General features: G+C 42.9%; 1 protein-coding gene across 1 annotated transcript in view; it reads left to right on the top strand.

Annotated features, from left to right (window-relative positions):
- Window positions 1-15,367, top strand: part of TMEM145 (transmembrane protein 145) — a 103,211-nt gene extending 87,844 nt beyond the window's left edge. The window contains 5 exon segments of the mRNA XM_030212389.1: window positions 1,324-1,417; window positions 1,578-1,750; window positions 1,854-1,974; window positions 2,102-2,293; window positions 14,615-15,367. Of these exon segments, the coding sequence (XP_030068249.1) occupies window positions 1,324-1,417; window positions 1,578-1,750; window positions 1,854-1,974; window positions 2,102-2,293; window positions 14,615-14,845 (811 nt within the window). The 3' untranslated portion in view covers window positions 14,846-15,367.
- The last annotated feature ends 12,066 nt before the right edge of the window (window positions 15,368-27,433 follow it).

Raw genomic sequence — 27,433 nt, 5'->3', positions numbered from 1 at the left:
TGAGCTGCACTGGAGGGTGTGTTATTGAGTGCTGTGCTTTCTGTGGTCTCTGCGGAGTGTGTGATATTGAGGGGTATTTTTGATATGACGTCTGTGTCCGACTTTGCACGTTTTGCGCAAAATGTCCAAAATCCGAATAGGAAAGAAGGTCATTTTTGAAAAAGAAAAACGTCTATCTTTTTTTTTCCCAAAAATACTATTTCGAACAATGTTTTATGCTTTGGATGTTTTGATGTTTTGGTCCATTTTCAAAAAAAAAGAAATGAGTAAATGCAAAGTATAGAAACTCAAGCCATTGGGATGTAGGAGGAGCCAGCATTTTTAGCATACTGGTCCCTCAGACATCAAAGGAGAGCAGTGGGGCACCCTAGGTGGCACTTATGTGCATTTCATAAAAATGCTGCTGGTACACATTTCAAGTTTGCTCCCTTATTTTGTCCCCTGAGCCCTCCAAATCCACTACAATAGTCTTTATGGGTGAAGGGGGAACCTATATGTGGGTACAGTAGGATTTTGGTGAGTTTGGGAAGGGTCACATTTCCACCACAAGCGTGACAGGTAGAGGACGATATGGACCTGGGTCCCTCACTGTGTACTACACCGACCACTACACTACTCCAGGGACCTGCATGTTGCTCTAATAGACCTGCCTTTAACATCTGAGGGTGTCATAGAGGCTGGTAAGTCCTATTTTTATTCACATCTTTTGGGGGGTGGGAGGGGGGTCAGTGACCACTGGAGGGTACTGGAAGGTCACCCCTGATTCTATCCAGTGGTCATTTAGGGCACCTTTTTGTTCCTTATTTATTCTGAAAACAGGTCTAGATCAAAACGTCTTAGTTTTAGTCCTGGACATTTTTGTTTTGTTCCATTATAGCTGTAAATTTCCAAATGATAGGCACACCCTAATCCCACCTTTGAAATGCCCCTGACATGCCCCCTTGTGATTCATTGCAGACAAATTGCATAGATAAAACATCTGCGAAATAGGTTTTGAAAATACTGATTTGGTCGTGTGAGAAAAGCGTCCAAATGCTGCTTTATGCCAAGTTTAAGACAGTTTTTCTCTTTCAAAAATAAGCCCCATTGTGTTCTTTGTTTCCCATGTTCTCTATTGGAGGGTCTGTTATTGTGTTCTTTCTTTCTCATGGCTTCCGCTGGAGGGTGTGTTATGTGCTGTGCTTTCTGTGGTCTCTGCTGGAGCTGGAGGATATGATGTGTTCTTTGTTTCCCATGTTCTCTGCTGGAGGGTGTGTTATGTGCTGTGTTTTCTGTGGCCTCCACTAGAGGGTGCATCACTGTGCGCTTTGTGTCTTGTGCCAGGGGACGCATCAGTCATGTCGGCTCCATCAAGCTCTCCGTGTATATGACCTTGTACACGATGACACACAGCATCCTCTTCATACATGAAGCTCAGGTGAGGGACATGTCCTTGCAAACCTGCTTCTCATTCGTTGCTTACAATAAGCCCCTGATATATCCAGATCTTAGTGTAATAATCTGCTACTAAATATCTCTCTCACTTTTTCTCCCCATTGCCTCCTCTTTATGTTGACCTATGGGGGTTGGGCGTACAGTTTTTTGACCCTGCCCAGGTGCTGTATACATACGAATCTCCAGCAGGCTATGGAAACATTGCACTACAGTTCGTTGCCTATGTCTGGTTCTGTTACGCTATTCTGATCACACTGAAGCAATACCCGGAGAAGCAGGCCTTCTATGTGCCATTCTTTGCAGCTTATACTCTCTGGTAAGACTGACTGGACAGGTATAGGAAGCAGAGGCAGAGAAAGAGCCCTTCCAGCTGCCATTGACCTACTTCTGAGCTCACGTCACTTCTCTCTTACCGACAGGTTCTTTGCTGTGCCCGTCATGGCCCTTATTGCAAACTTTGGCATCCCAAAGTGGGCGCGAGAGAAGATTGTGAATGGAATCCAGTTAGGGATCCACCTTTATGCACATGCTGTGTTTCTGGTGAGTACGTGTACAGGATTCTCCTTCTTAAATTCATGCTGTGTTTCCATAGAGGGCATGATACATGGACCTTCTTGTGACCTCATGTTTAGGTGTTACCCTGGTATGTGCCTTTTGTTCCTGGCAGATTATAACAAGGCCCTCTGCAGCCAATAAGAATTTCCCTTACCATGTGCGGACATCGCAAATTGACATTGTGGAGGAGAGTGCTGAGAAGTTTCCCCATCATGTTTATGGAAATGTGAATTTCATCAGTGATTCTGTGCCTAACTTTACAGAGCTGTTCTCCATCCCCAGTGCCAATGGGACTCACAGCAGCGTAAGTAACATCATCTCTAACTGGACCTAGGGCTCTGTTAGCAACACCAAAGTCTCCATTCCCAACAGGACACATAACACTATAAATTAGAACATGCTGTAATTCCTCAGTAAAACCAAGATCTCCATCCACAATAGGCCCTATATCACTCTTATTAGCACATAGTAAATGAAATGACAGCAGATAAAGACCTGAATGGTCCATCCAGTCTGCCCAACAAGATAAACTAATTTTACATGGTATGTGATACTTTATATGTATACCCAAGTTTGATTTGTCCTTGCCATTCTCAGGGTACAGACCGTAGAAGTCTGCCCAGCACTATTCTTGTACTAAAAGTTCTGAAGCTAAAGTCACAGCCCCTTAAAATTTACACTCAAGCCCATCCATATCTATTCAGTCATGATCAGGACGTAGACCATAGAAGTCTGCCCAGCACTGGCTTTGCTTCCCAAATACCAGCATTGCCACCCAATCTCCGCTGATTCCATAGATCCATTCCTTCTAAACAGGATTCCTTCCTTTGTATTTATCCCACGCATTTTTGAATTCCATTATCGTTTTCATCTCCACTACCTCCCGCGGGAGCGCATTCCAAGTATCTACCATCCTTTCCGTGAGAAAATACTGACATTACTCCTGAGTCTGCCCCCCTTCAACCTCAATTCATGTCCTCTAGTTCTACCACCTTCCTGTCTCCGGAAAAGGTTTGTTTGCGGATTAATACCTTTCAAATATTTGGACGTCTGTATCATGTCACCCCTGTTTCTCCTTTCCTCCAAGGTATACATGTTCAGGTCAGCAAGTCTCTCCTCGTACGGTTTTCAACGCAAATCCCATACCATTTTTGTAGCTTTTCTTTGCACTGCTTCTAGTCTTTTTACAACTTTAGGAAGATATGGCCTCCAAAACTGAACACAGTACTCCAAGTGGGGCCTCACCAACGACTTGTAGAGGAGCAGCAACACCTCCTTTCTTCTGCTGGTTATACCCCTCTCTATGCAGCCTAGCATCCTTCTGGCCACAGCCGTTGCCTTGTCACATTGTTTCTTCACCTTCATATCCTCTGACACCAACACCCCAAGGTCACTCTCCTGAGTCAAGTTTACTATCTCTTCCCTCCTATTCGGTATCTCTCTTTTGGGTTTCTGCACCCCAAGTGCATTACTCTGCATTTCTTGGCATAAAATGTTAACTTTGCTTTACAAGTAGAAACCCTTGGTTAACTTTTTTATATTTTTTTCCCAAATGCTCTTCAGTCTCATCAAACTCATATTCTTAATAAATATATTAGTAAATACTACAGTGCTCAGTTGTGCATATTAACAATCACTCCGCATGATTGACTTTAAGAGGATATGACCATTTGAGTGGTTGAGGAGAGATCTGAAGTGGGAAGGACTATTTTATGAGTACACAAGTGCACTTTCACATTTACTTTTCACTCCGGTATATGGATTGTAACATGCTGTCACGAGTAGTGCCCCAGGATACCGTCTCCAGATAAGTACTTTGAAAATCACTAACTGATTGCCATATTTGCGACACAAAAAAGTTTTTTCTTTGATCTTGGAGGCAGGTAGGGACACAGTGCAGTGATGTATGAGTGATTACATATTATAGTCAATCATGCGGAGTGATTGTTAATATGCACAACTGAGCACTGTAGTATTTACTGATATGTTTATTAAGAATATGAGTTTGATGAGACTGAAGAGCATTTGGAAAAAAATATATAAAAAAATCAACCAAGGGTTTCTACTTGTAAAGCAAATTTTTGATTTGTGAAACCAGGAAAGTACTAGTTACCCCAGATATTTTGCATTGTTTATATAAAATGTTAACTGCCAGACCCTCAACTATTCTTCTAACTTTTGGAGATCCCTTCTCATTGTTTCTACTCCCTCCAGGGTATCCACTCTATTGGCTATCTTTCCTTCCAACCCTTCGGCAATATCTCTCACAAATATATTAAACAGAATAGGCCCCAGCACCGACCTCTGAGGAACTCCACTGCTCACCTTCCTTTCCTCTGAGTGGATTCCATTTACCACCACTCTCTGCCACCTGTTGGTCAACCAGTTTCCTATCCAGTTCACCACTTTTCGTCCTAAGTTCAGCTCTTTCAGCTTATTCACGAGTCTTCTGTGAGGGACTGTATCAAAGGCTTTGCTGAAATCCAAGTAGATTACATCTAGCGCTCGTCGTTCATCCAGTTCTTTGGTCACACAGTCAAAGAAGTCAATAAGATTCGTTTGGCAGGATTTTTCTTTGGTAAAGCCATGTTGCCTCCGGTCCTGTAACCCATTGGCTTCTAGAAAGTTAACTATCCTTTGTTTCAGCAGCGACTCCATTATTTTTCCTACCAACAACGTGAGACTTACCAGTCTGTAGTTTCCCACTTCTTCCTTGTCTCCACTTTTGTGAAGAGGGACCACATCCGCTCATCTCGAATCTTGCGGAACCTCTCCCGTTTGTAAAGATCTATTAAATAAATCTTTAAGAGGTCCCGCCAGGACCTTTCTGAGCTCCCTCAGTATCCTGGGATGTATCCCATCCGGCCCCATAGCTTTGTCCACCTTCAGATTCTGAAGCTGTTTATAAACTATTTCTTCCGTGAATGGCACAGAATTACTCCATTCTCAGATATTCCCTCGGCAGCCAACCACGGTCCTTCTCCAGGAGTTTTCTCCGTGAGCACCAAAGAGAAGTAATTGTTTAGCACGTTCGCTTTATCCACCTCACTCTCCACATAGCCATTCTCATTATCTTTCAGTCTTGCAATTCCATTCCTATCTTTTCTCCTTTGTCCAATATATCTGAAAAAGGTCTTGTCACCTCTCTTTACATCTTTAGCCATTTTTTTTCTGCTTGCGCATATTTCCCTCTTCGTTTCTTTGAGTTTAATCCGATAATAGTACGCCTGAAATCCAGTACTTTGAGTTTTGTGCGTCCGCACTCCGCCTTCGCCCTTATATCAAAACATATCATGAGATGATCACTATTACATAGGTGTGCAACCACCTGGATATTGGAAACACTTCCTCCATTCGTGATCACTAGATCCAGCATCGACCTTTCCTTCGTGGGTTCAAGGCACTTTGACAGGCATCCACAATCTCCCTACTCCTTTCCGATTCTGCAGACTGGACATTCCAATCCACATCAGACAAGTTGAAATCTCCCAATAGTAGCACCTCCCCTTTCATTCCAATCTTTTGAATATGTTCTATCAGATCCTTGTCTAGCTTCTCTGTTTGTGCTGGAGGTCTGTAGATAACCCTCGTGTGAATACAGATTCCATCTTCTCTTTCCAGGATGATCCATCAAGCTTCTTCCTTTCCCCAGGTTCCCCGCATTTCAGCTGCTCTGATATTGTCTCTCACATACAGCGCCACTCCTCCACCTCTTTGGCCCTCTCTATCCTTCCTAAAAAGATTATAGCCCTGTATGGTCACATCCCATTCATGGGAATCATTGGACCACGTCTCTGTAATAGCACCAAGATCTCCATTCTCAATGGAACTCATAAAACCATAATAATCCCCAATAACAGTGGGACACGGGAACCCATTTATCCTTAGTATCATTAAGGGGTGAAGTTATGAACATTGACTACTGTTAAGCTGGGTTATTTTACCACAAGTTGGGTTATTTTAGCACAGAATCCCATTTTATGCAGTGAGACCCTGTGCTAAAATAACCCGACTTGTGGCAAAATAACCCAACTTAACAGTAACCCACATTGATAACTCCCCTCCTTATGAATTTAGCTCACATCTTTTCACTAGTAGCTCATATGCTGAGTGCCAGTTCTATAACAGCATCATATCTTTTATGGAGGAAGCAGATTCGTCTCCATCTTTAGTGTTCTGGAACAGGTTACTTCCTGTTCCGGGGCAGAGGGAGCTGCAGCGAACCAGAGAAGTTAGTGAACTCGTAGCCGACAGGTGCGCGCCATGGCACCCCCCCCCCCCAGCGGCGTGCACCCGGGGGGGGTGTCATTTCGCAGGGGGGGGCGCTGCACCCGGGGGGGGGTGGCGCATCGGCGATCCGCCCCGGGTGTCATCCAGGCTAGGAACGCCACTGGTCCTAGCAACTAATTGCTTCGCCCTGAGGCTCAAAAATCTTCAAGGCTCCGTTTCCTGGCTTTGGCTGAGGGCAGGGGGAGAAGGGAGTTTCAAAGTGCCCTTGCATAGGTGTGAAAATTCAAACAAAGAACTAGCTGGACATTCTTTGGTTCACTCTGATACCTTGCTTCAAAGTTTCTGATCAATTCTGCCAGTCTTTGAGCTAGTTTCATTTTTCTCATGCTTGCTAAAGGTTAAATGTTCAAAGGTTTCCCAATACAAAAATAGTTTCTCCTTCTGATTTCTCTCTGGCTGTCTTTGATCCCTGATGACCCAGAGGGGAGGGGTTGCTCTTGAGCAGGAAAAGACAATAGGAAGGTACTTTGACTTAATGGCTCTCATTAGCCGCTCTCTGGAATGCAGTCAGGGCTGGCTAGCAGCACAGCCTCTTAAACACTGGTTTGAGTTTAAATCTCCACAATCTTCTACTTCTTTTTCACAGCTTAGTTCTCCTGACAAATGCATTTTAAACTTTAAACCATCCGACCTTGCTTTAGTTACAGCTTCACTCAAATGCAGATCAATTAACATCTAGACAATGCAAGCAGAGTTACTGATTTCCTCTTCCTTTTCTGGTCTGATTAACTCACACATTTAACCCTTCTGCTGTCTTTCTTTAAACACAGTGCAGATGGCTGTTTCAAAGGCACCTCCTGCTAAAGCTTCAATAGTTATAGAATTTTACTATTAGTCTGGTTTTTTACTGTTTCGGCCCTTGAGGCTTGTTAACTTGAGGCCTCAATGCCTTGGAGTTTAACCTTGGCACACCAATCACCTGAAGTCTCTATTATTTTTATGAAGTCTCTTTTATTGAATAAATCACAAATAATTTACTCACAGACAGAAGTCCAAAGGTGCTGCTCTAGGATACAGAGACTTCTTAATCTGAAGGCTGTGGGAGGTGGAGATCCAAGGAGAGGTAGCTGTATTGCAGGGGGGGGGGAAAGATAGTTGAACAGGTAGAAATAGTCCAAAGCTGGGTGACTGGAATGTGCACTATCTCATTTGGGAGGAGATATTTTCAAGGTAAAATACCAGGTTCGTTACAGGGAGTTTCAGCAGGACAGAGCTGTCTGGAATGAGATAGTACTTGCTCCATGTCCCTGGCTAGATGGTGGAAAGCCTCGTGGCTGAAAGGACAAAAGGTGTTGAGGCTTTACACAGGCTCAGGGAGGAGCAGATAGAGACCAATGGGGACAGAGCCTGCCATCGGGTAGCAAGGGGTGATCTTAGAGGACGGCTCTCGATTGGAGGGAAGGGTCATACCTGGCTGACCTCCCAGGACAGAGATAGTGAGAATGGCCAGGAAATGATAGCAGGAAGACAAAAGTGCCAAGCTTGGCAGAGAGAGAGAGGGTCTGGGCAGCCTCACAACCAGTGGAACAGTCCTTACACAGCCAAGCAAGTGTGGTTGCACTGCCTGTGAACTACATTACCCACAGTGCATTGCTCATGTATCTTTGCAGTGAGAAACTGCAGCAATGATAGTCCTTAGCAGGGGCGTATCTGGAATCCGGCGGTAGGGGGGGCCACAGCCAGAGAGGGGGGGCACATTTTTGCCTCCCCCCCCCCCCCCCGCCGCCGCCGCCGCCTCTCTCCACCCCCTCCCCGCCGTCAACCCTCCCCCGCTGCTTACTTTTGCTGGCGCCGAGGTCCGACCCGCAATCTCCGTTTTTCGTCTTCCTCCGTGGCCATGCTTCCAGGAAGTAACGCTGCAGTGCTGATTCGTTGAATCCAGTTCGACGTCTGACGTCAGACGCCGAACTGGATTCAACGAATCAGCACTGCAGCATTACTTCCTGGAAGCATGGCCACGGAGGAAGACGAAAAACGGAGATTGCGGGTCGGACCTCGGCGCCAGCAAAAGTAAGCAGCGGGGGAGGGTTGACGGCGGGGAGGGGGGCCAGGGCGAAATCTGCGGGGGCCCAGGCCCCTGTGGCCCCACGCAGATACGCCCCTGGTCCTTAGGGCTTGGAATAACAGTAAAGGCATTACACACATTTTAGGATCACGTTATAAACTAGTGCGAGGCTGTCGGAGGATAGAACAGTAGTGTGTGGTCAAAATTTAAGATTTCTACTCCAGGTGTTTTGGAAAAGGCTCTGGCCTCCTTGAAACCAGCAACCTTGCCTGAAGACTGGTCAGAAATCCCCTTTTAGGGTCTTTTTCCATGTATCCTTACAATGGTGCAAGGCAGTGGCGTTCCTAGCCAGGATAGCACCCGGGGCGGATCGCCGATGCGCCCCCCCCTGGTGACATGACACCTTCCCCCCCGGTAAACTGACACCCCCTGGGTGCATGCCGCTGGGGGGGGGGGGGTGCCACGGCGCATGCCTGTCGGCTCCGAAAAGTTTGCTAACTTTGCTCGTTCGCTGCAGCTCCCTCTGCCCCGGAACAGGAAGTAACCTGTTCCGGGGCAGAGGAAGCTGCAGTGAACGAGTGAAGATAGCGAACTCGGAGCCAGGTGCGCGCCGTGGCACCCCCCAGCGGCGTGCACCCGAGGCGGACCGTCCCCACCGCCCCCCCCCCTTGGTATGCCACTGGTGCAAGGAAGTCTTTTTACTGGTTAAAAACATTTAACTTGGATCCCTTAGTGCTATCTCATTTCCAGCCTGTCTTGAATCTTGTCTTTATTTCTACGGTTGCAGGGAAGCTGGTTTTAGGGCGACTTTTGGATTTTCTAGACAGGACTTTTGCTGTTAATCCTGGACAGTTGAACTGAGTTAGCTTTAGTGGCATATTAAATGAAGTTTGACTTCAGTTAGATGTAGGTCAGATTGCTGGCAGTTCTTTTGGACTTAAATACTGCATTTGATTTAATTGACCACAATATTTTGCTTGCTTAGCTAGCAGAACCTGGAATTATTGGACTGGTGTTGAGGTAGTTTTCCTCCTTCCTCTCAAATGGTCACTTTAGAGTCCTTTGCAGCTCAATATGTGTTTTATTGTGGTGTTCTGTAGGGGTTCATTTTGCCACCAACTCTGTTTAGCATTTTTTCTTTCTCTAGCTGTCCTTATTCAATCCCTGAAAATCAGTTCATATTTTTACACCAACAATATCCAGCTTGTGGCCTTTATGGACCCCTGCACCCCTGACTCTAGACCTTTAAATTATTGCTTGAATTCCTTGGCTGATTGATGGCTCAATTCTAAGCTGAAATGAAATTCTTCCAAGTGTGAAGGTATCTGTCTTCTGTGAAGAGCCCTTCGCTTAACATCACTCCTTTTATTTCTGACACCACCATTGTTACCCTTTTCTTTTAATTTATTTTTCATTTGATGTACTGACTTTAACAATATATATTACACTAAAGCAGTTTACAGTGCTAAGTCTAATATTAAAAATGTAAAACAAAACATAAGCCAACATTCTCCACTTATCAAGCACACATCTAACGATTATTATTGTGTCAAAGCAATTTATAAGAATAAATCTAAGAAAAACATTAAAACAACACAGAATAACCACACTCCTCGCTCTCTGAATATAAATACAAACAACCATGCTTTCAAGAGTTTCAGAAATAGTGGATAATTCCTCTCTCCCACCATCTCTGAGGCAGATCATTCCATAATTAGAGACCCTCTTAGCTAAATGCTTGCTTTCTGATAGACGTGTCACACTATACTCACTAACAGCAGCTACAAAAGGTGCAAGTAAGAGGACTGCAGCATCTACATGGCACATAAGACTTGATGATTCAAACAAGATAATGAGGCAGATTCCTGTATTAATATTTGTAAATGAGGTACAGCCACTGAAGCTGACAAAAGAGATGTTGCATGATCATATTTTTGTTTTGATCCAAAAGTATCTTAACTGCTATATTCTGCAAAGTCTGCAACCTTTTCAGGAAGACTAATGGAAGACCTACAGTTAATGATTACAATAAACGATCTTAGACAGTAGAACAGAATGCATCTACAATGCTAACTCTTTATCCAGGAACAGTTGAAGCCTACACAGCATCTGAAGTTAGTAAAAACAAGATTTAATAGTCATTGAAATCTTCAAAGATAAAGATAGTACCACATCAAACTTCACACCTAAGCTAAATCAGCTCCTTCAAAAAGTTAATTGGCATTACTGGCATGGTCTCCAACTGTCTTTGCCCCTGTGATAACCATAGGCCATAATCTACCATACTGTCTATACCTCTACCTGTTCCCTCCATTTTCTTTTACATTGTCTCACCTGGCACTTCATCATCCACAATGCTGAATGATATCATGTTTATGTTGGCCTGTCTCCTCTTTACAACCAACAAATAAAACCATAGATAAACTCCTACATACTTCATTCCACAACCATACTTTACCACCCAGTGGAATCCTACTCACTTGAGCATATTTGCTAGACACATTCACTCGCTTCCTCATCTGCCACTGCTCAGGGCCAGATTAAAACTATAATGGACCCAAGGCAAACATACATTTGTCGGCTCCCTTACCATACACCAACATTTACTTCTTTTCTCACCCCTTCCCACTTCACATTCACTTTCTGTGCCCCCAAATGGCCTTCCCTACAATATTTCATCTCTCCAGGCACAGCAGGGAAAAGTGTTGTACTTAGCTGTGGGGTTGGCAGCAGTAATATTTATTTATTTATTTATTACATTTGTACTCTGCGCTTTCCCGCTCATCGCAGGCTCAATGCGGCTTACATAGTAACAAGAGAATACAATCTATAGTAAACGAATAGTGAGTGAGCATGGGGACTAGGCAGGCACATGTTTCAAATGAAGAGCATGGAGAGCTGCCAAGATACCCAGCCTCAGAAGGAAGATTTTAGGCCAGTCCTGGATTTCTGACAACCCTGCCCTGGTGCATTATAGGACATGTAGCACTTATTTCAATGGGTAGAATCAGGTGTGCTAGAAGTACACCCCAATTCAGTGTGTTAAGTTCAAAAATAGGACTGGCCAAATAGTCCCCCTCCTGAAACTGGATAGCCTGGAAGCTCTGGAGCAGTGGGCTGAGAACCAGGAAAGTTGGGCAAGTCATTGTCACCCTCTGTTGCCTCTGGTACAAACCATAGATTCCAAGGCTGGACTGCAATGAGATTTAAAAATAATGGGCTAGATTCAGCGAATGGTGCCCAAATTTGGGTGCTGAGAAAAATTGGTGTGCAGTGCTATTCTATAAAGGGCACTCTGGAATGAGCACCTTTTATAGAATAGCGCCAATTCCTGCAACAAAGATAAGGTGCCAGGACTTACAGATGCTAAAACCGCACATCCCCCCAATTCCATAACACTGCGCGTAACTTTTGGGAACACCCATGATCTTTCCATGCCCCTACCATTGCCACATCCCCTTGTGGGTTGCATGCGAGAGAATTTAGGTGTGGTGCTTTACAGAATTGCGCATAGGCAGTTGCGCGCAACTCCAAATTAGTGCCAATTAGCACCAATAACTGCTTGTTAAGAAATCATTAGGAATTATTAGGAAAGGGATGGTAAATAAGACCAAGAATATTATAATTATTATATTATATTATAACTCCTAACCCTTATTCACTTGTTCAGAACCCTTATTTTATCATCCTCACTTTAATATTCCCTTATCTCTTGTTTGTCCTGCTTATCTGTCCTAATTAGATTGTAAGCTCGGTCGAGCAGGGACTATCTCTTCATGTTCAAGTGTACAGCGCTGCGTATGTCTAGTAGCACTTTAGAAATGATAAATAGTAGTAGTAGCAATAATGCCTCTGTATCGCTCACCTTAAGTATTGTATTCAGTTCTGGTCGCTGAATCTCACAAAGGATATAGTGGAATTAGAAAAGGTTCAAAGAGGAGCAACCAAAATGATAGAGGGGGTGGAACTCCTCTGTTATGAGGAAAGGCTAAAGAGGTTAGGGTTCTTCAGCTTAGAAAAGAGATGGCTGAGGGAAGATGTGATTGAGGTCTACAAAATCCTGAGTGGTGTAGAACAAGTAGAAGTGAATTGAATTTTTACTCTTTCAAAAAGTACAAAGACTAGGGGACACAAGGAAGTTACATGGAAATACTTTTAAAACAAATAGGAGGAAATATTTTTTCACCCAATGAATGGTTAAGCTCTGGAACTCGTTGCCAGAGGATGTGGTAATAGCAGTTAGTATATCTGGGTTTAAAAAAGGGTTTGGACACGTCCCAGGAGGAAATGTCCATAGTCTGCTATTGAGATAGACATGGGGAAGCCACTGCTTGACCTGGGATTGGTAGCATGGAATGTTGCTACTCTTTGGAGTTCTGGAATCTTGTTATTTTTTGGGATTCCAGAATGTTGCTAGTAGTTGGGTTTCTGCCAGGTACTTGTGACCTGGATTGGCCACTGTTGGAAGCAGGCTACTGGGCTAGAAGGACTATTGGTCTGACCCAGTATGGCTATTCTTATGTTCTTATTGTTAGCAGCCATTCATTGAGGGGTCCTTTTACTAAGCTGTGGTAAAAGGGAGCCTGTGCTAATGTCTTTTTTTGAGGAAAAGAAATGGCCATGTGGTAAGTGAAACACTTACTGTGCAGCCATTTCATTGGTGGGGTGGTGGGGGGAGCGCTTACCACCAACCACTGAGATGGCGGAAAGGGCTCTCGCACTAACCCAGCAGTAGCTGTGTAGTGCGCGGTGCTTCCTGATTACCACTGGTTAAGTTCCGACACTACAAAAATAGGATGTATTTTTGTAGTGCCGGAAATGGCGCACTAGGGGTGAGAACTGCTGCCAGGCTTCTGTGGTAGCCTGGCAGTAGTTCCGGATTTGGGCGCAGTAAGCCCGCAGTGGGCTTACCGCTGCAACTCATGATTGTGCAGTAATGTAGATAACTGTTATATAATCTGAGGGAATGTGTCTGAGGTATAAATTTACAAAGTTTTACATGTGAAAAAACCTTCACAAATGGGTATAGAAAGAGCCGAGGCAATATTTATTTTAAAATATGTATAATCTGCTCCATCCACCATACTAGTTTGGCAACAAATCACATACGCATTTTTATGGGGGGAAGGGGGTTATTAGAAGTTTTCTAACATACACAAACAAAGGAAAGAATTCCAAGTATCTTGTGCACAGAAAATGAAGCAGAATTAATTATCCAAAAATACTTAAAAGTTCACATTAATGGGGAAGCAGACATAACAAACAAAACCAGAAATATCTTACTAAAAGAAATAGGAATAAACATTCCACTCCTACCTAGGATCTGCCTAGGCCTCTTCTCCACTCAACCCATGCCAGCCAAATGTGCCCCCCCCCCCACACTTTGGGCTCTAAACCCCCCCTCCCCCCCCCCCCACGTTGAGGTCTGGCTATGTCACTGATGTAAAAGCTATGCTTGCATATTTAGGCCTGCATTTCTGAGCCTAATTTATGAACCTAGTGCTGAAAATCAATGCTAAGCTTCTAACTTCTTTTCCCCACCCTAAATCCACCCCTGATTCCACCCTCTTTTTATGCTCCTAAATTTAAGGGTTTTAGTGATATTCTGAGCATACATTTAGGCTTTCAGCTCTAGTAAAGTTTCAAAGAAAAGCATAATTCTCAAAGTTAGAAGCATAAATCCTTTGAACATTGAGTCCAAAATGATTAGCAAACAGTTTCATTTTAATTTGGGGGATGATTTATTCTTATATTCCTCTACAATTAATTTGGCTTGGCCTGTCACTGACTTGATTGTGGTTAAGCTTGCCCCTTCTCTGGCTTGTCTGTTCAGTAACATCAACGTCTCCATCTCACTTCAATTCTCAACGTAATAAGTAGCAACAAAATCCCTATCATTAATACCACTGGATTTCCCAATACAGTAATAATTCTGAGGTCTTTACCCCTCCAAATGAAGGTTAGTCTTCACTGGTAGAGAGAAACACAATTGACTAAATTAACATAGAATCAAGTCTCTCTTTCAAATGGTAGTAGCGGACCCTTCCTAGAATTGATTTCCATTGGTGAAACAGTGAGTTAGTTGGGTTGTCCATGGTAATGTTATCTTTTATTGGTGGAACTCTGGATTAGTTGAGCTCTCAATGGCAACATTAGCTCCTATAGTTAGAGCAGTAGAATAGATGAACTGTTGATAGCAACATTGACCATTATTAATGAGTTAGTATAGATGGAATTCCAAAAGCAGGATTGATTTCTATAAACTGAAGAACTCTCAACACCTCTGATGCACAAGCTTTCCTCCCTGATATTTCTGTTCTCCTTCATTAGGCTAGTAAATCTGGGGATGAAATGGCAGGTGTGCAGAGATTTGCGAACCAGAACCCCAGCCCCAGCTGCATGGTGACTACCTCAACGTTGACTGGAGTGTCCACATTTTCAAAGCCACCTGTTGATGAAATACAGCCTCCTCCCTACCAGCTCCACGCTCCACAGATTCACCAGCAGAATGGCTTCACTGAGTACTTCAGCATGCAAACTCCTGGTACCCGACCCATATAAGGAGGAATGCTGTCCTACCCATAGACTGTCCCCAGGCTCACATAGTGACGCTGGTAGCATCTGGATTTGTAGTATATGTGACACCAGCTCACTAGGAAAGCACCAACACAGCTTATGAGGATATCACACAATGTGTTTCATTCTGACATGATATTATTTTTCATGTGTATACTCCTCCCCACTTCCTGAGATAAGAAAATATGAGTGCAGTGGTGGGATTTAGAGAAGGGTAAACAGAGGTCCGTGTGTGTGTGTTTGTGAAAGTACCTAGATATGTGTTCACATGACATGAATGTGAACAGATTTGGGGTATAGACTATGGGCAAATTCAAGTGTAACTGGTTTCAATTATATGACCAAAGAGAGCAGAAAGCACTGGATCTGTCTGGGCACATTTAAATTTGACATTATTTTCAGATTGCCTATAATATAAAAATATAGGAATGTGGGTGATGTATTTAGGTATGCATGTATGTGTGTACTTTTGTTGTGATATCATCTGGAATTGAACTACTGAGTTTGTGAGGGAGATACTGCTTGTGGGATGTGGGGGAGGGGGAGGGGGGGAGAGTTGTTCTTTGGACTTGTGACTTGTGTGTTTTTGCAGAAAACGGAGATGGGGTATGTGAATGGGGAGAGTCTTTAAGGAGAGAATGCCTGAGAGTGAGGAAAGAGCTGTTTTGTGGCAGACTGAATAAATCCCCAGTGTTTCATTTCTGTAAATTCAACCATTTTCTTTTCAAACTGAAACCACTGTGGCTCTGTGCCAAACTGTATATAGTGTTAGCTATCTAATCAACATAATAAAACAGGAGAGGCCTCTTCTGGTTGAAATCACAAAATGCACATACGCTTATCTGTTATGAAAGCGCATTGGGGCAGAGGAAGCTCTGACAGCACTTGCTGACATTCTCTAATCTTGAACTGTCTGTTACACTGAATGTAAGATTTCTCTCTGTGGCTGAATCATCAGCATCAGTTCATTCTATCAGTATTCTACCAAATAGATCGGTGGCTACATTTGACCAGTGGGAGTGCACACTCAGTATCATTTGACTAATAAGAAGATATCTAACTTCATTTGACTGAGATACAAACCTGGGCTTCCAAGAATTTGTGATTTTTTTTCTTTTTTTTTTTTTTTAATTTAGATGTGCTTCTTCAGTTTGTATTTGGTTATGGTGATCATAGATTTCCATGTTAAGTGGATAGGACAAAGATTTTGTATATGTAAAGTCAAGAATTGCTTGTCTGACAACTTGTACTCTGACTCATTATGTAAGAAAGGGGAGCAAATTTTGGTGCGTCAGCTGTTTACATTTCCAAATTCTGTCAAATATGCAGTCAGCTGTAGATTTGTCCATATGGAAAATATCTTAGAAAGAAGCCCATCTATGACTTGCCACCTTTGTACATAGAAGACAAGGGTATGTATCACTGGAAGTCACCTCACCAATGACTTCACCATCTGTATGTGCATCAGTGAGGGCCTGAGGTTTATGTTTTGGGCAGGGCTTCCTAACCCTGTCTTGGAGATCTCACTGTCTGTAGGTGCCAACATTTCAAAATGATTGGGGGATGCCAAACACCACTCCCTGGAAACACTGAAACAGCTTGCCCAATATTGGGGGTGCTCAGCACCCACAGAGTTGGCTCCTATGCCACTGCCAGTTGGGTTTTCAGGATATCCATGATACATATGTATATGCTGTACTTTAAGCAACCACTTTCCACTCTTAAAATACTATTCAAAAAAAGCTTTATTTAAACACTATTATAGTGCTATTATACAAAATCCCTCTATAAAATCCAATATTCTCCCCACTGTTCCCAAATACCATACAACACACATTCACACACAATCACACAGCACACAGATCTGGATAATTACTACTCCAGCATATAAGTGTTTGCAAAAAATCTGCAACCAACCAACATAGAGTCTCAAATTGTAGAGAAAACCCCACTGAAGATCAGCCATCTAGTTTTCAACACTTGAAATTGATGTTATACAAATGTTAATCCATAGCACCAACACTTTCAAGAAAAAGTTCTTTCAATAACCAGAGCTGTGCTCAAATTTACAAACTGCCAGTAAATGATGAACAATTTTCTTGCAGCACGTAATTCAACAGGCTGCCGAGACTCACAAACCACCCTCTTCCTCACATTTGCTGTTACAGAAATTCATCGTCCATAAGCAAACAAATTGTCAGCACCCCAGTTTATGGATGTTGAATTCCTGTAACAGCAAATGCAAGGAAGAAGGTTGTTCGTGAGTCTCGGCAGCCCGTTGAATTACGTGCTGCAAGAAGAGACTGAAAACAACAAAACAAGCGGAAGATATCCAGAAGGACCAGACTGAAGCCACAGGTGTTGGAAACCAGAATAATTTATTCTGGTTTCCAACATCTGTGGCTTCAGTCTGGTCCTTCTGGATATCTTCCGCTTGTTTTGTTGTTTTCTTGTTTTTTTGCGGGAGATTTTGGACTCTTTTTGTTGTTTTTTGCAAGAAGAGACTGTTCATCATTTACTTGCAGTTTGTAAAGTTGAGCACAGCTCTGGTTATTGAAAGAACGTTTTCTTGAAAGTGTTGGTGCTATGGATTATAACATCAGTTTGAAGTGTTGAAGACTAGACGGCTGATCTGCAGCGGGATTTTCTCTGTAATTTGAGACTCTATGTTGGTTGCAGATTTTTTGCAAACAGTTATATGCTGGAGTAGTAATTATCTAGATCTGTGTGATTGAGTGTGAATGTGTGTTGTATGGTACTTGGGAACAGTAGGGAGAATATTGGGTTTCATAGAGGGATTTTGTATAATAGCACTATAATAGTGTTTAAATAAAGCTTTTTTTTGAATAGTATTTTAAGAGTGGAAAGTGGTTACTTAAAGTATAGCATTATTAGTCTGTAACGAGATTGCAATCAGGTTTCTCATATGTTAGTGATACATATGTATGGGATACATTTGCATATAGTGATTCTCCAGTGTATGCAGATCTACCTCATAAATATTCATTTAGCTATCCTGAAACCTGAATAGTCCTGACTTAGGAAATGTATCCTTTAGAGTCATCTCTACAGTGACTGTATTATCTTTGTATACAGAAGTCAAGCTTAGAAAGAAGACCATCACTATGGAAAAATTTCAACCTAAACAAGGCCGGCCATCAGCAGAGCCCCTCCTTGGCTGATTGCATGGATCACATGACTTGCCCCTACATTGAGGCAGGCCAGGCCATTATTAACTCAGGAGCATGTTGTCATATTTTAAAGAAGTGCTGGGCCACTACTGGCTAAAAGAGCACATGAACTTGTCCGGGGGGAAAGGGGAGTGAGTTGTAGAAAGGGCGGGGCCTGTTGGTGCACTGTTCACCTATCTTACCATTGATATCTCCCTATCTTGGCCTCTCAAGTAGGAGCTTATCTTGCCTGCCCATATTAACAGCCTTGCTTGGGAAATCCTCCATGCAAACAGCAGTTATGAACTGAGACCCTTAAGGAACTTAGAGTGGCTAGTGACTGTAGAAGAAGGACACTTCTGGAGATGGGGAAAACTCTACCACAGGGGCTGCAGAGGGATTTCTGTCATGGTGTCTGTAGTAATTGTCTTTCTTTTTCCATTCATGGTGTCTTGTGCAGATTGCATACTGTATGTTTACAACATGCATGCGGAAGAGGCCCAGACCCAAGATCAGTCAGTGACCAATACATTCACTTCTGTGCCACTTGATATAAAGGAACTCACATGGCCTCCCATCCACACTCTCCAAAGCTGCAATGGATGAGTTTTTTTTTTTTTTTTTACTGTAAAATAAAATAAATGCACTTGTGTTACAATAAATAATAAATACTAAAATAAGAAGTACACAGTCCAAGCATATCCATTTTTTTTTTAAAAATCAGTTGATTTATGAGGCGGTATTAAGCTAAAATAATACTCTTACCCTAGCAATCCACCACCATTCCCACAGCTCCCCCCAAAGACAGCACTCCTATTCCATTCCCTATAGCTCCTCTAGCCAGCATGCCAGCACTATTCCCACAGCTCCCCCCACAGCCACCATGCCTCCACCATCCTCACAGCTCCTCCCATAGCCTGTGCTTATCTTCCATTTCCTGCAGCTCCCTCTTCACAGCCAGCATTCCTCCACCATTCTCTACAATGTTCCCCAACAGACAGCACTCCTCCACCATGTCCTACAGCTCCCCCCAATGACCAGCAGTCCTCCACTATTCCCACAGCTACCCCCACAAACAGCACTCCTCTTCCATTCTCTATAGCTCCATCCTCATAGGCAGCACTCCTTTTCTTTCATCATTCTCACAGCTCCCTCCCCACAGTCATCACTCCTCTACCATTCCCTACAGTTTCCCCTATAGCCAGCCTGCCACCATCATTCGCACAGCTCTATCCACCGACAGTACACCTCCACTTTCCCAAAGCTCCCCCGCATCCTTTTCCACTTTCTACAGCTCCCCCCACAGCCAGCACACCTCCACCATTCTCACAGCTTGTGCTCCTCTTCCATTCCCTGCAACTCCCTCTTCACAGCCAGTACTCCTCCACCATTTCCTACAGCTCCCCACAACAGCCAGCACTCCTCCACCATTCCCACAGCTCCATGCACAGCCAATGCTCCTCTTCCATTCTCTACAGCTCCCTCCTCAAAGCCAGCATGCATTCTATTTCACCATTCCCTACAACACCCTCCTCACAGCCAGCAGTCCCCCACCATCCCCACAGCTCCCTCCTCAAAGCCAGCACTCATTCTCTTTCACCATTCCCTACAGCTCCCCCCACAGTCGGCATTCCATCTTCCCATATTCAGTGCTCCTCCGTTCCCTACAGCTCTCTCCACTGCATGCACTCCTCCACCATCCCTACAACTTTTTTTAAGAGTCAGTACCCCTCCACTGCTCCTCACACCTAACACACCATTGTTTTCTCCTCAAACTTGTCCTCACCATTCTATCTGTTCCCTCCATCACTTTACCTGATGCTTATAACCATATTGGCATCACATCTGGAACAGCAGCTGCCTTCTGGCTTTGTGTCACTTGAACTCAAAGGGCTACATTGTGTACTCACTGGCTATTGATATGCCCTATCAGATAGCCAGGCCTTAATGTAGACCTTATATTTCCTGAAAGAGGGTTCTACTCAGAGCTCCATTGGAAGAGAATTCCAAATAACCAGACTACACAGCTGAAAGCTGTGTTACAGGATGTATCAAGCCTAGTTTTATCTGGGGCAGAGACCACAGGAAGACTTGTTTTGGAAGATCACAGAGAATGAGCGGGTTGAAAAGGAATTATATATACAGCCAGATAAACAGGTAAATCAATTTAAAAAGCATGATGCGTAAGGAGAAATTTTTCATAATGAATCTGTCTTTGAACGGGAAGCCAATTCTGTCCTAATAAAAGGGAGGAAAACATGATCAGATCTCTTTGCATTATAAATTAGTTTTACAGCTGTATTTTAAACAAGCTGCAAACGCTTACGTTATTTTGTATTTATTTACATTACAACTTTATACTGCTGTATCACTGTACTAGGTGGTTTGCAATAAAACATACACAATTCAAAATCATAACAAACTAAAAATTGAAATACAAAACTAAAATAAACTTTAAAATCTAAAAACTTAAAACAGTTAAAAAGTTCAGCTATAGGCTTGCTGGAACATAAAACTTTTCAGTAGCTTCTGAAACTGCAAGTAATTGCTTGAATTGTGTAGGAATTCTGGAAGTGAGTTCCACAAGTGTGCCCCTTCTACATAGAACATCCATAATCTGTAATCCTCTATTCTGATTTGCTGAAAAGGTGGAACAATCAGTATGTGCTTATTTGCAGACTGCAATGCTCATGATAGAACATATGCACTTACCCCCCTGTTTACTAAGCTGCGTTAATGGCTGCCGGTGCACTAATGCCAACACAGCCCATTCACTTTGCAAATTTAATCACTGGCTCATCATTCCCATTTCCAGATCATTAATATATAAGTTGAATAGCACCGGTTCCAGTACAGATCCCTGGGGCTGTCATGATGGTGACTATTTTCCTTGGCTGTGCTCACCTTGCCCTCTGGTGGCCAGAACTGGTGGCTGCCATAGACTGTCTTGCTGTCTCCCTACACATTCCAGACTTTCATTCCACTCTGGTTCAGATATTCTATCCCTCCAGACTTGGTTGGAAGTTTGGCAGCTAGCCTCACCCTTAGCTGCCTTGAGATTCCTGCAGTTGAGCCTCAGCTGCTGATTGCCTTTATTAGGCACCTGGCCCTTTCAGCAGGGCCTTTGCATTGCCAAGGGTCTTGAGGTAACCGGTGTGCAGTTGCATTCTTGCCTTGTTCTGTGCTTATTTCTTGGTGCCTGTGTGTACTTTTTTAGCCTTGTCCTGTTCTGTGTTTAGATCTTGGTGCCTGTGTATACTTTAGCCTTTGTGTTCTCTGTTTATCTGCTAGGTTCTGCTTTCAGTCTAGCTTTATTGCTTGTATGCATGTCTTTCTTAGTGGCTGCTTGGCAGCTTTCAGTCACTGTCCTAGTTCTTGTCTGTGTAGCCTAGCTTTGTGTCCTCTCTAGTCTGTCTTGTTTGGTTCCCTGTTCACCTTGGGCTTCTGCCCTACCCTGGTTAGTCAAGCTTGTCTTAAAGTCCTTTACCCTGTATAGTATCCGTTCTTCCTCTGTTTGTGGCTGGTTGTCTTCAGCTTCAGTTCCCCTCCTGCTTGTGTCTGCCCTGCTTGCTTTCAGTTTCCTTCCAGCCAAGCCTGTTTGGAAATCCTGAATCCTATCCTGAACCCTGTTTTGGCCAAGCTTGTTTAAGAATCTTTTCTAGTGTGAGTTTCTTGGTGTACCAGCTTTCCTCTATGTCCTGCCGGCTGCCTGCACCCAGAGGCTCAACCCCTGGGGAACGGCAGTCGTGTAGGCGACACCTAGTTGCAGTCCAGTGTGTTCCAGTCCGTTTGTTCCGGCTTGCTTATCTGTGTCTGCAGTCCCTGCCTTGCTGGTGTGCTAGCCCAGTGCTGGTTGGGGGGTTTTGTCTGCCGCTGCCACTCCTCGGCAGTGGTCCAAGGGCTCACAAATCCAGGTTTAGCCTCGAGAGTCCTGACAGGGGCATTCCACTATTCACCCTCCTCCACTGAGAGAATTGGCCATTTAACTCTACCCTCTGTTTTTTGTCCATTAACTAGTTCCTAATCCACAACAGAACATTGCCTCCTATCCCATTACTCTTTAATTTTCTCAGGAGTCTTTCATGAGGAACTTTGTCAAATGCCTTCTGAAAATCTAGATATACTAGATCAACTGGCTTACCTTTGTCCTCATGTTTATTCATACATTCAAAGAAATGAAGCAAATTGGTGAGGCAAGACTTCCATTGGCTGAATGCATGTTGAGTCTGTCCCATTAAACCATGTTGGTGCATGTGTTTAGTGATTTTATTCTTTATATTTGTTGCCACCATTTTGCCCGGCACTGATGTCAGACTTATTGGTCTGTAATTTCCCAGATCACCTGTGGAACCGTTTTTAAAAGTAGGCATTACCTTGGCCACCCTCCAATCTTCAGGTACTACTACTGACAATTTTAACTACAGGTTACAGAACACTAACAGCAGATCTATAAAATTTCATATTTGAGTTCTTTCAGTACCCTGGGGTGTAAACCCTCCAGTTCAGGTGATTTACTGCTCTTTAATTTGTTGATTTGGGTCAGTACATCTTCCAGGTTCAGCGAGATTTCTTTCAGTTCCTCTGCAACATACAATGGAGAGAGTCAAAGTACACAACACAAGCAGTCCAGAAAAGGCACAATGGGCTCTCAAGAATGGAATATGCTTTATTATGACCTGACACAAGCCATGTTTCAGCATAAACTAACACCTGCCTCAGTGGTTGTGGTGCAAGAAGTAGAGTCTCCACACAGTAAATGTCCACTCTGAAGATGGGAAAATAAATTCTAGTGAAGAGCAAACAGCCAAGAAGGAGTGATCTCTCTTGGTAATTTGCTCTGCACTAGAATTTATTTTCACATCTTTAGAGTGGACATTTACAGTGCAGAGACTCTACTTCTTGCACCACAACCACTTATGTAATAAGTGTTGTTTGGTTGATTTGACTCCTGAGGCAGGCGTTAGTTTACGACAAACACGGCCCATGTCGGGTCATAATAAAGCACACATTCCATTCTTGAGACCCCATTGTGCTTTCTTCTGGACTATTTCAGTTCCTCTGCATCATCAGCCTTGAAAACCATCTCTGGTACAGGTATATCTGTTACATTAATTCAGCTGCTTTGCTATGGCCCTGGTCAGTATTCTCAATGGAGAAGGGTAGTTAGTGGGGTTCCCCAGGGGTCTGTGCTGATACTGCTGCTTTTTAACATATTTATAAATGACCTAGAAATGGGAGTAACTAGTGAGGTAATTAAATCTGCTGATGACACAAAGTTATTCAAAGTCGTTAAATTGTGGGAGGAATGTGAAAAACTACAAGAGGAACTTACGAGACTGGAAGACTGGGCGTCTAAATGGCAGATGATGTTTAATGTGAGCAAGTGTAAAGTGATGCATGTGGGAATGAGGAACCCGAATTATAGCTAGGTCATGCAAGGTTCCACGTTAGGAGTCACGGTCCAAGAAAGGGATTTAGGTGTCGTCGATGATACGTTGAAACCTTCTACTCAGTGTGATGCTGCGGCTAAGAAATCAAATGGAAGGTATTATTAGGAAAGGAATGGAAAACAAAAATGAGGACATTATAATGCCTTTGTATTGCTCCATGGTGCAACTGCACCTCGAATATTGTGTTCAATTCTGGTCGCCGCATCTCAAAAAAGATATAGTGGAATTAGAAAAGGTACAGAGAAGGACAACGAAAATGATAAAGGGGATGGGACGACTTCCCTATGAGGAAAGGCTAAAGCGGCTAGGGCTCTTCAGCTTGGAGAAAAGGCGGATGAGGGGAGAAATGATAGAGGTCTATAAAATAATAAGTGGAGTTGAATGGGTAGATATGAAGCGTTTGTTTACGCTTTCCAAAAATACTAGGACTAGGGGGCATATGATGAAGCTACAATGTAGTAAATTTAAAATGAATCGGAGAAAATGTTTCTTCACTCAATGTGAAATTAAACTCTGGAATTCGTTGCCAGAGAATGTGGTAAAGGTGGTTAGTTTAGTGGAGTTTAAAAAAGGTTTGGACGGCTTCCTAAAGGAAAAGCCCATAGACCATTATTAAATTGACTTGGGGAAAATCCACTATTCATTGCCAGAGAATGTGGTAAAGGCAGTTAGCTTAGCAGAGTTTAAAAAAAGGTTTGGCCGACTTCCTAAAGGAAAAGTCCATAGACCATTATTAAATGGACTTGGGGAAAGTCCACTATTTCTGGGATAAGCAGTATAAAATGTTTTGTACTTTTTTGGGATCTTGCCAGGTATTTGTGACCTGGATTGGCCACTATTGGAAACAGGATGCTGGGCTTGATGGACCTTGGTCTGTCAAAGTGTGACAATAATTATGTACTTATGTAATAATTTTTTCATGCAGATCTCTCATTTGTTTAGACGTAACTAAATGGGCTATAAGCCCTTAACGCAGTCCATTGGTTTCTTTTATTTTGTTCTTGTGCTGATTTATGCTGTGCCAAATGAAAAACATTTATATCTTCTTTCTGGATGATAATAACATCTTGCGAGGAAGTCGATGGATATGTCTGTAACTTTTAACAATGTTGAAATTAGCATATCTACCCAACCTGGCATTTAAATGTCTGTCCTTTAATGGTGCTGCGTGTTGAGAAATCATAGCTAAATGTATAGACACTTACGCAAACATTATCACATGCACACACCAGAACAGACATCCATACACACATTGCAAAAGTAAGCAACAACTTCAACAAAGTACATTCAAAATTTATTTTTTCTTTCCTCCATCTTCCAAAATTCCACATAGCAGATGTACAGATCAGTAGGACCCAAAGGGGCTCATTTTCAAAAGAGAAAAATATCCAAAAAGTGACATGTCTGTATTTGGATGTTTATCTCACAAAAATGTCCAAATCAGTATTTTCGAAACCTCTTTTTAGACGTTTTTCTCTGAAGTCCGTCAGAAGGGTGTCTAAATCTCAATGGGGCATTCCAGGAGCGTGTTCAAGGCGGGACTTGGGCGTTCCTAAGACTTAGATGTTTTTCAGCCATAATGGAACAAAACAAAAACGTCCAAGACTAAAACTTAGACGTTTTGAGCTAGACCTGTTTTTATTATGAATAAAGCACAAAAAGGTGCCCAAAATGACCAGATGACCTCTGGAGGGAATCAGGGATGACCTCCCCTTATTCCCCTAGTGGTCACTAACCTCCTCCCACCCCCATAAATTGTGATTAAGAATATTATTTGCCAGCCTCTATGCCAGCGCCAGATGTCATACTCAGGTCCATTACAGCAGCATGCAGGTCCCTGGAGTAGTTTAGTAGTAGGTGTAGTGCACTTCAGACAGGTGGACCCAGGCTCCTACCTCCCCTTACCTGTTACACTTGTGGAGGATACTGTGGGCCCTTCAAAACTCACCAGAAATCCACTGTACCCACATGTAGGTGCCTCCTTTACCCATAAGGGCTATGATAGTGGTGTATAGTTGGGGGGTAGTGGGTTTGGGGTTGGTTTTGGGGGGCTCAGCAAACAAGGAAAGGGAGCAATGGTCAGATGTGTACCTGGGAGCAGGTTATGACGTCCACTGCAGTGCCCCCTAGGGTGCCCTATTGCTGTCCTAGGATGTCAGAAGGACTAGTCTACTAAAAATGCTGGCTCCTCCTACGTCCCAATGGCTTGAGTTTGGACGATTTGCACTTGGACATTTATTTTTTCGAAAATGGACCCCCAAAAACCACCCAAATCACAAAATGTCCAAAAAACAAAACATCCATAGTATTTTTGAAAACAAAAGATAGTTGTTTATCTTTTTCGAAAATGACCTTCTTTCCTGTTCAGAATTTGGACATTTTGTGTAAAACGTCCAAATTCTGAGTTAGACGTTCTATTGAAAATGCCCCTCAAAGAAGTCCAAAACAAATAAAGTCAGACAAAACACAGTTTATACTTAATTGTTCAAAGTCACTTAATCCTTCATTGCCTCAGGTACAAAATTAGATTGTGATCGCTACTACTGTAAAAGGTGTGAGCAAAATCCACATAAATAAATAAATAAATAAATAAATAAAACAAACACCCTTAGGTTTCACCTTTGGGTTTAAAAAGCAATACCATGTGTGTGTAAGGTCTGGATCAACGAATTAAGACTATAGTAACCTAGTAACAAAAATAGATCATTGCAGATAAAAAAGCTCTATGACCATCCAAAGTTTTAGGCAAATGCCAAAAAATATGTAATACTTGGTAGCAATAATTAAACAATTAATTATTCACATAGTAGGTAGCCAACAGATTTATTTGCCACTGAAAATTATTATTTTTGTGTGAACTTGGTGGCTAATAGTGGGCTACTTGCTATTTTTTTAGTTTGGTGGTGTATTGTTTGCCTGCATAATAAAATCACACTTGCAAATATGTTTCTGCCACAGCTTTAATTAACAAAAGCATATGATTTCCTACTGGATCACATTCATACAAGCGACCTGAAAAACAGAGAAGATAATTATGTTCAGATTTGGGTAATCATTGCGTAAATGCTGTTATCTCACGCTTATACATTGTGCATATTCTGGAAAATCACTGGTGTTTGGGTACTTGAGGTTGGGCCTTCGTGTTTCTAACTTGACTCTAGAAAGTAATGTTGCATGAAGGTAACTCTTCCCTCATTATTCATTAAATAGTAGTAGTGAATATTTACAATATACCACTGCATTCCACAAAACACAAGGAGCATGTTCCCATAGTCCATCTTTCTCCTGATCTAGGCACAGGGAAAAAAGAATGTAAATATTCCCAGGTTTCAACCTAATTAAAGTTAAAAAAAAAAACAAACCCTTTGTAGTTTAAAATAAAAACTGTGAATGTTCAGTACCTAATTTTCATAACATGTCTGTTTTGGTGGCTCTTTACTAGGTGAAAAAATCTTAGCATTACTACAAGGTCTGCTAGGGTGCTAGGGAGTCCCTATAACCAGCCCCTCGAAATGACACACTGATTAAGATTTAGCAGTAATTACTTCTACTCAGTGGTGTGCTGGAGCAGGCTCTCACAGGCTCACAAGAGCCAGTTGTTACGTTTTTAAGAATTTTGGGAGCCAGTTGTTAAAGTAGGGCCCTCCATGGCTACTTTAACAACTGGCTCCCAAAATGTGGGCTTGGGTAGGGTTACCATATGGCTCCAGAAAAAAGAGAACAGATTGAGCCAGTCTGGGTTTTACTTTCATTGCTTTCAATGGAAGCAAAACTCGGACTGGATCAATGTGTCCTCCTTTTTCTGGAGACATATGGTAACCCTAGGCTTGGGCCCCCTGCTGAATTCTCTTTTACTTTGCTGGTGGAGATGCTGAGCCCTGCCAGCCAAGTATAGACTGCTGCTGCTCCCCGTTCCTTGTTTCCAGCTCTGAGCAGCAGGCTGGGACTTCTCC

The sequence above is a fragment of the Microcaecilia unicolor genome, chromosome 8 (assembly GCF_901765095.1).
Source record: "Microcaecilia unicolor chromosome 8, aMicUni1.1, whole genome shotgun sequence".
NCBI lineage: Eukaryota > Metazoa > Chordata > Amphibia > Gymnophiona > Siphonopidae > Microcaecilia > Microcaecilia unicolor.
This window is presented reverse-complemented; position numbering and strand designations above follow the sequence as displayed.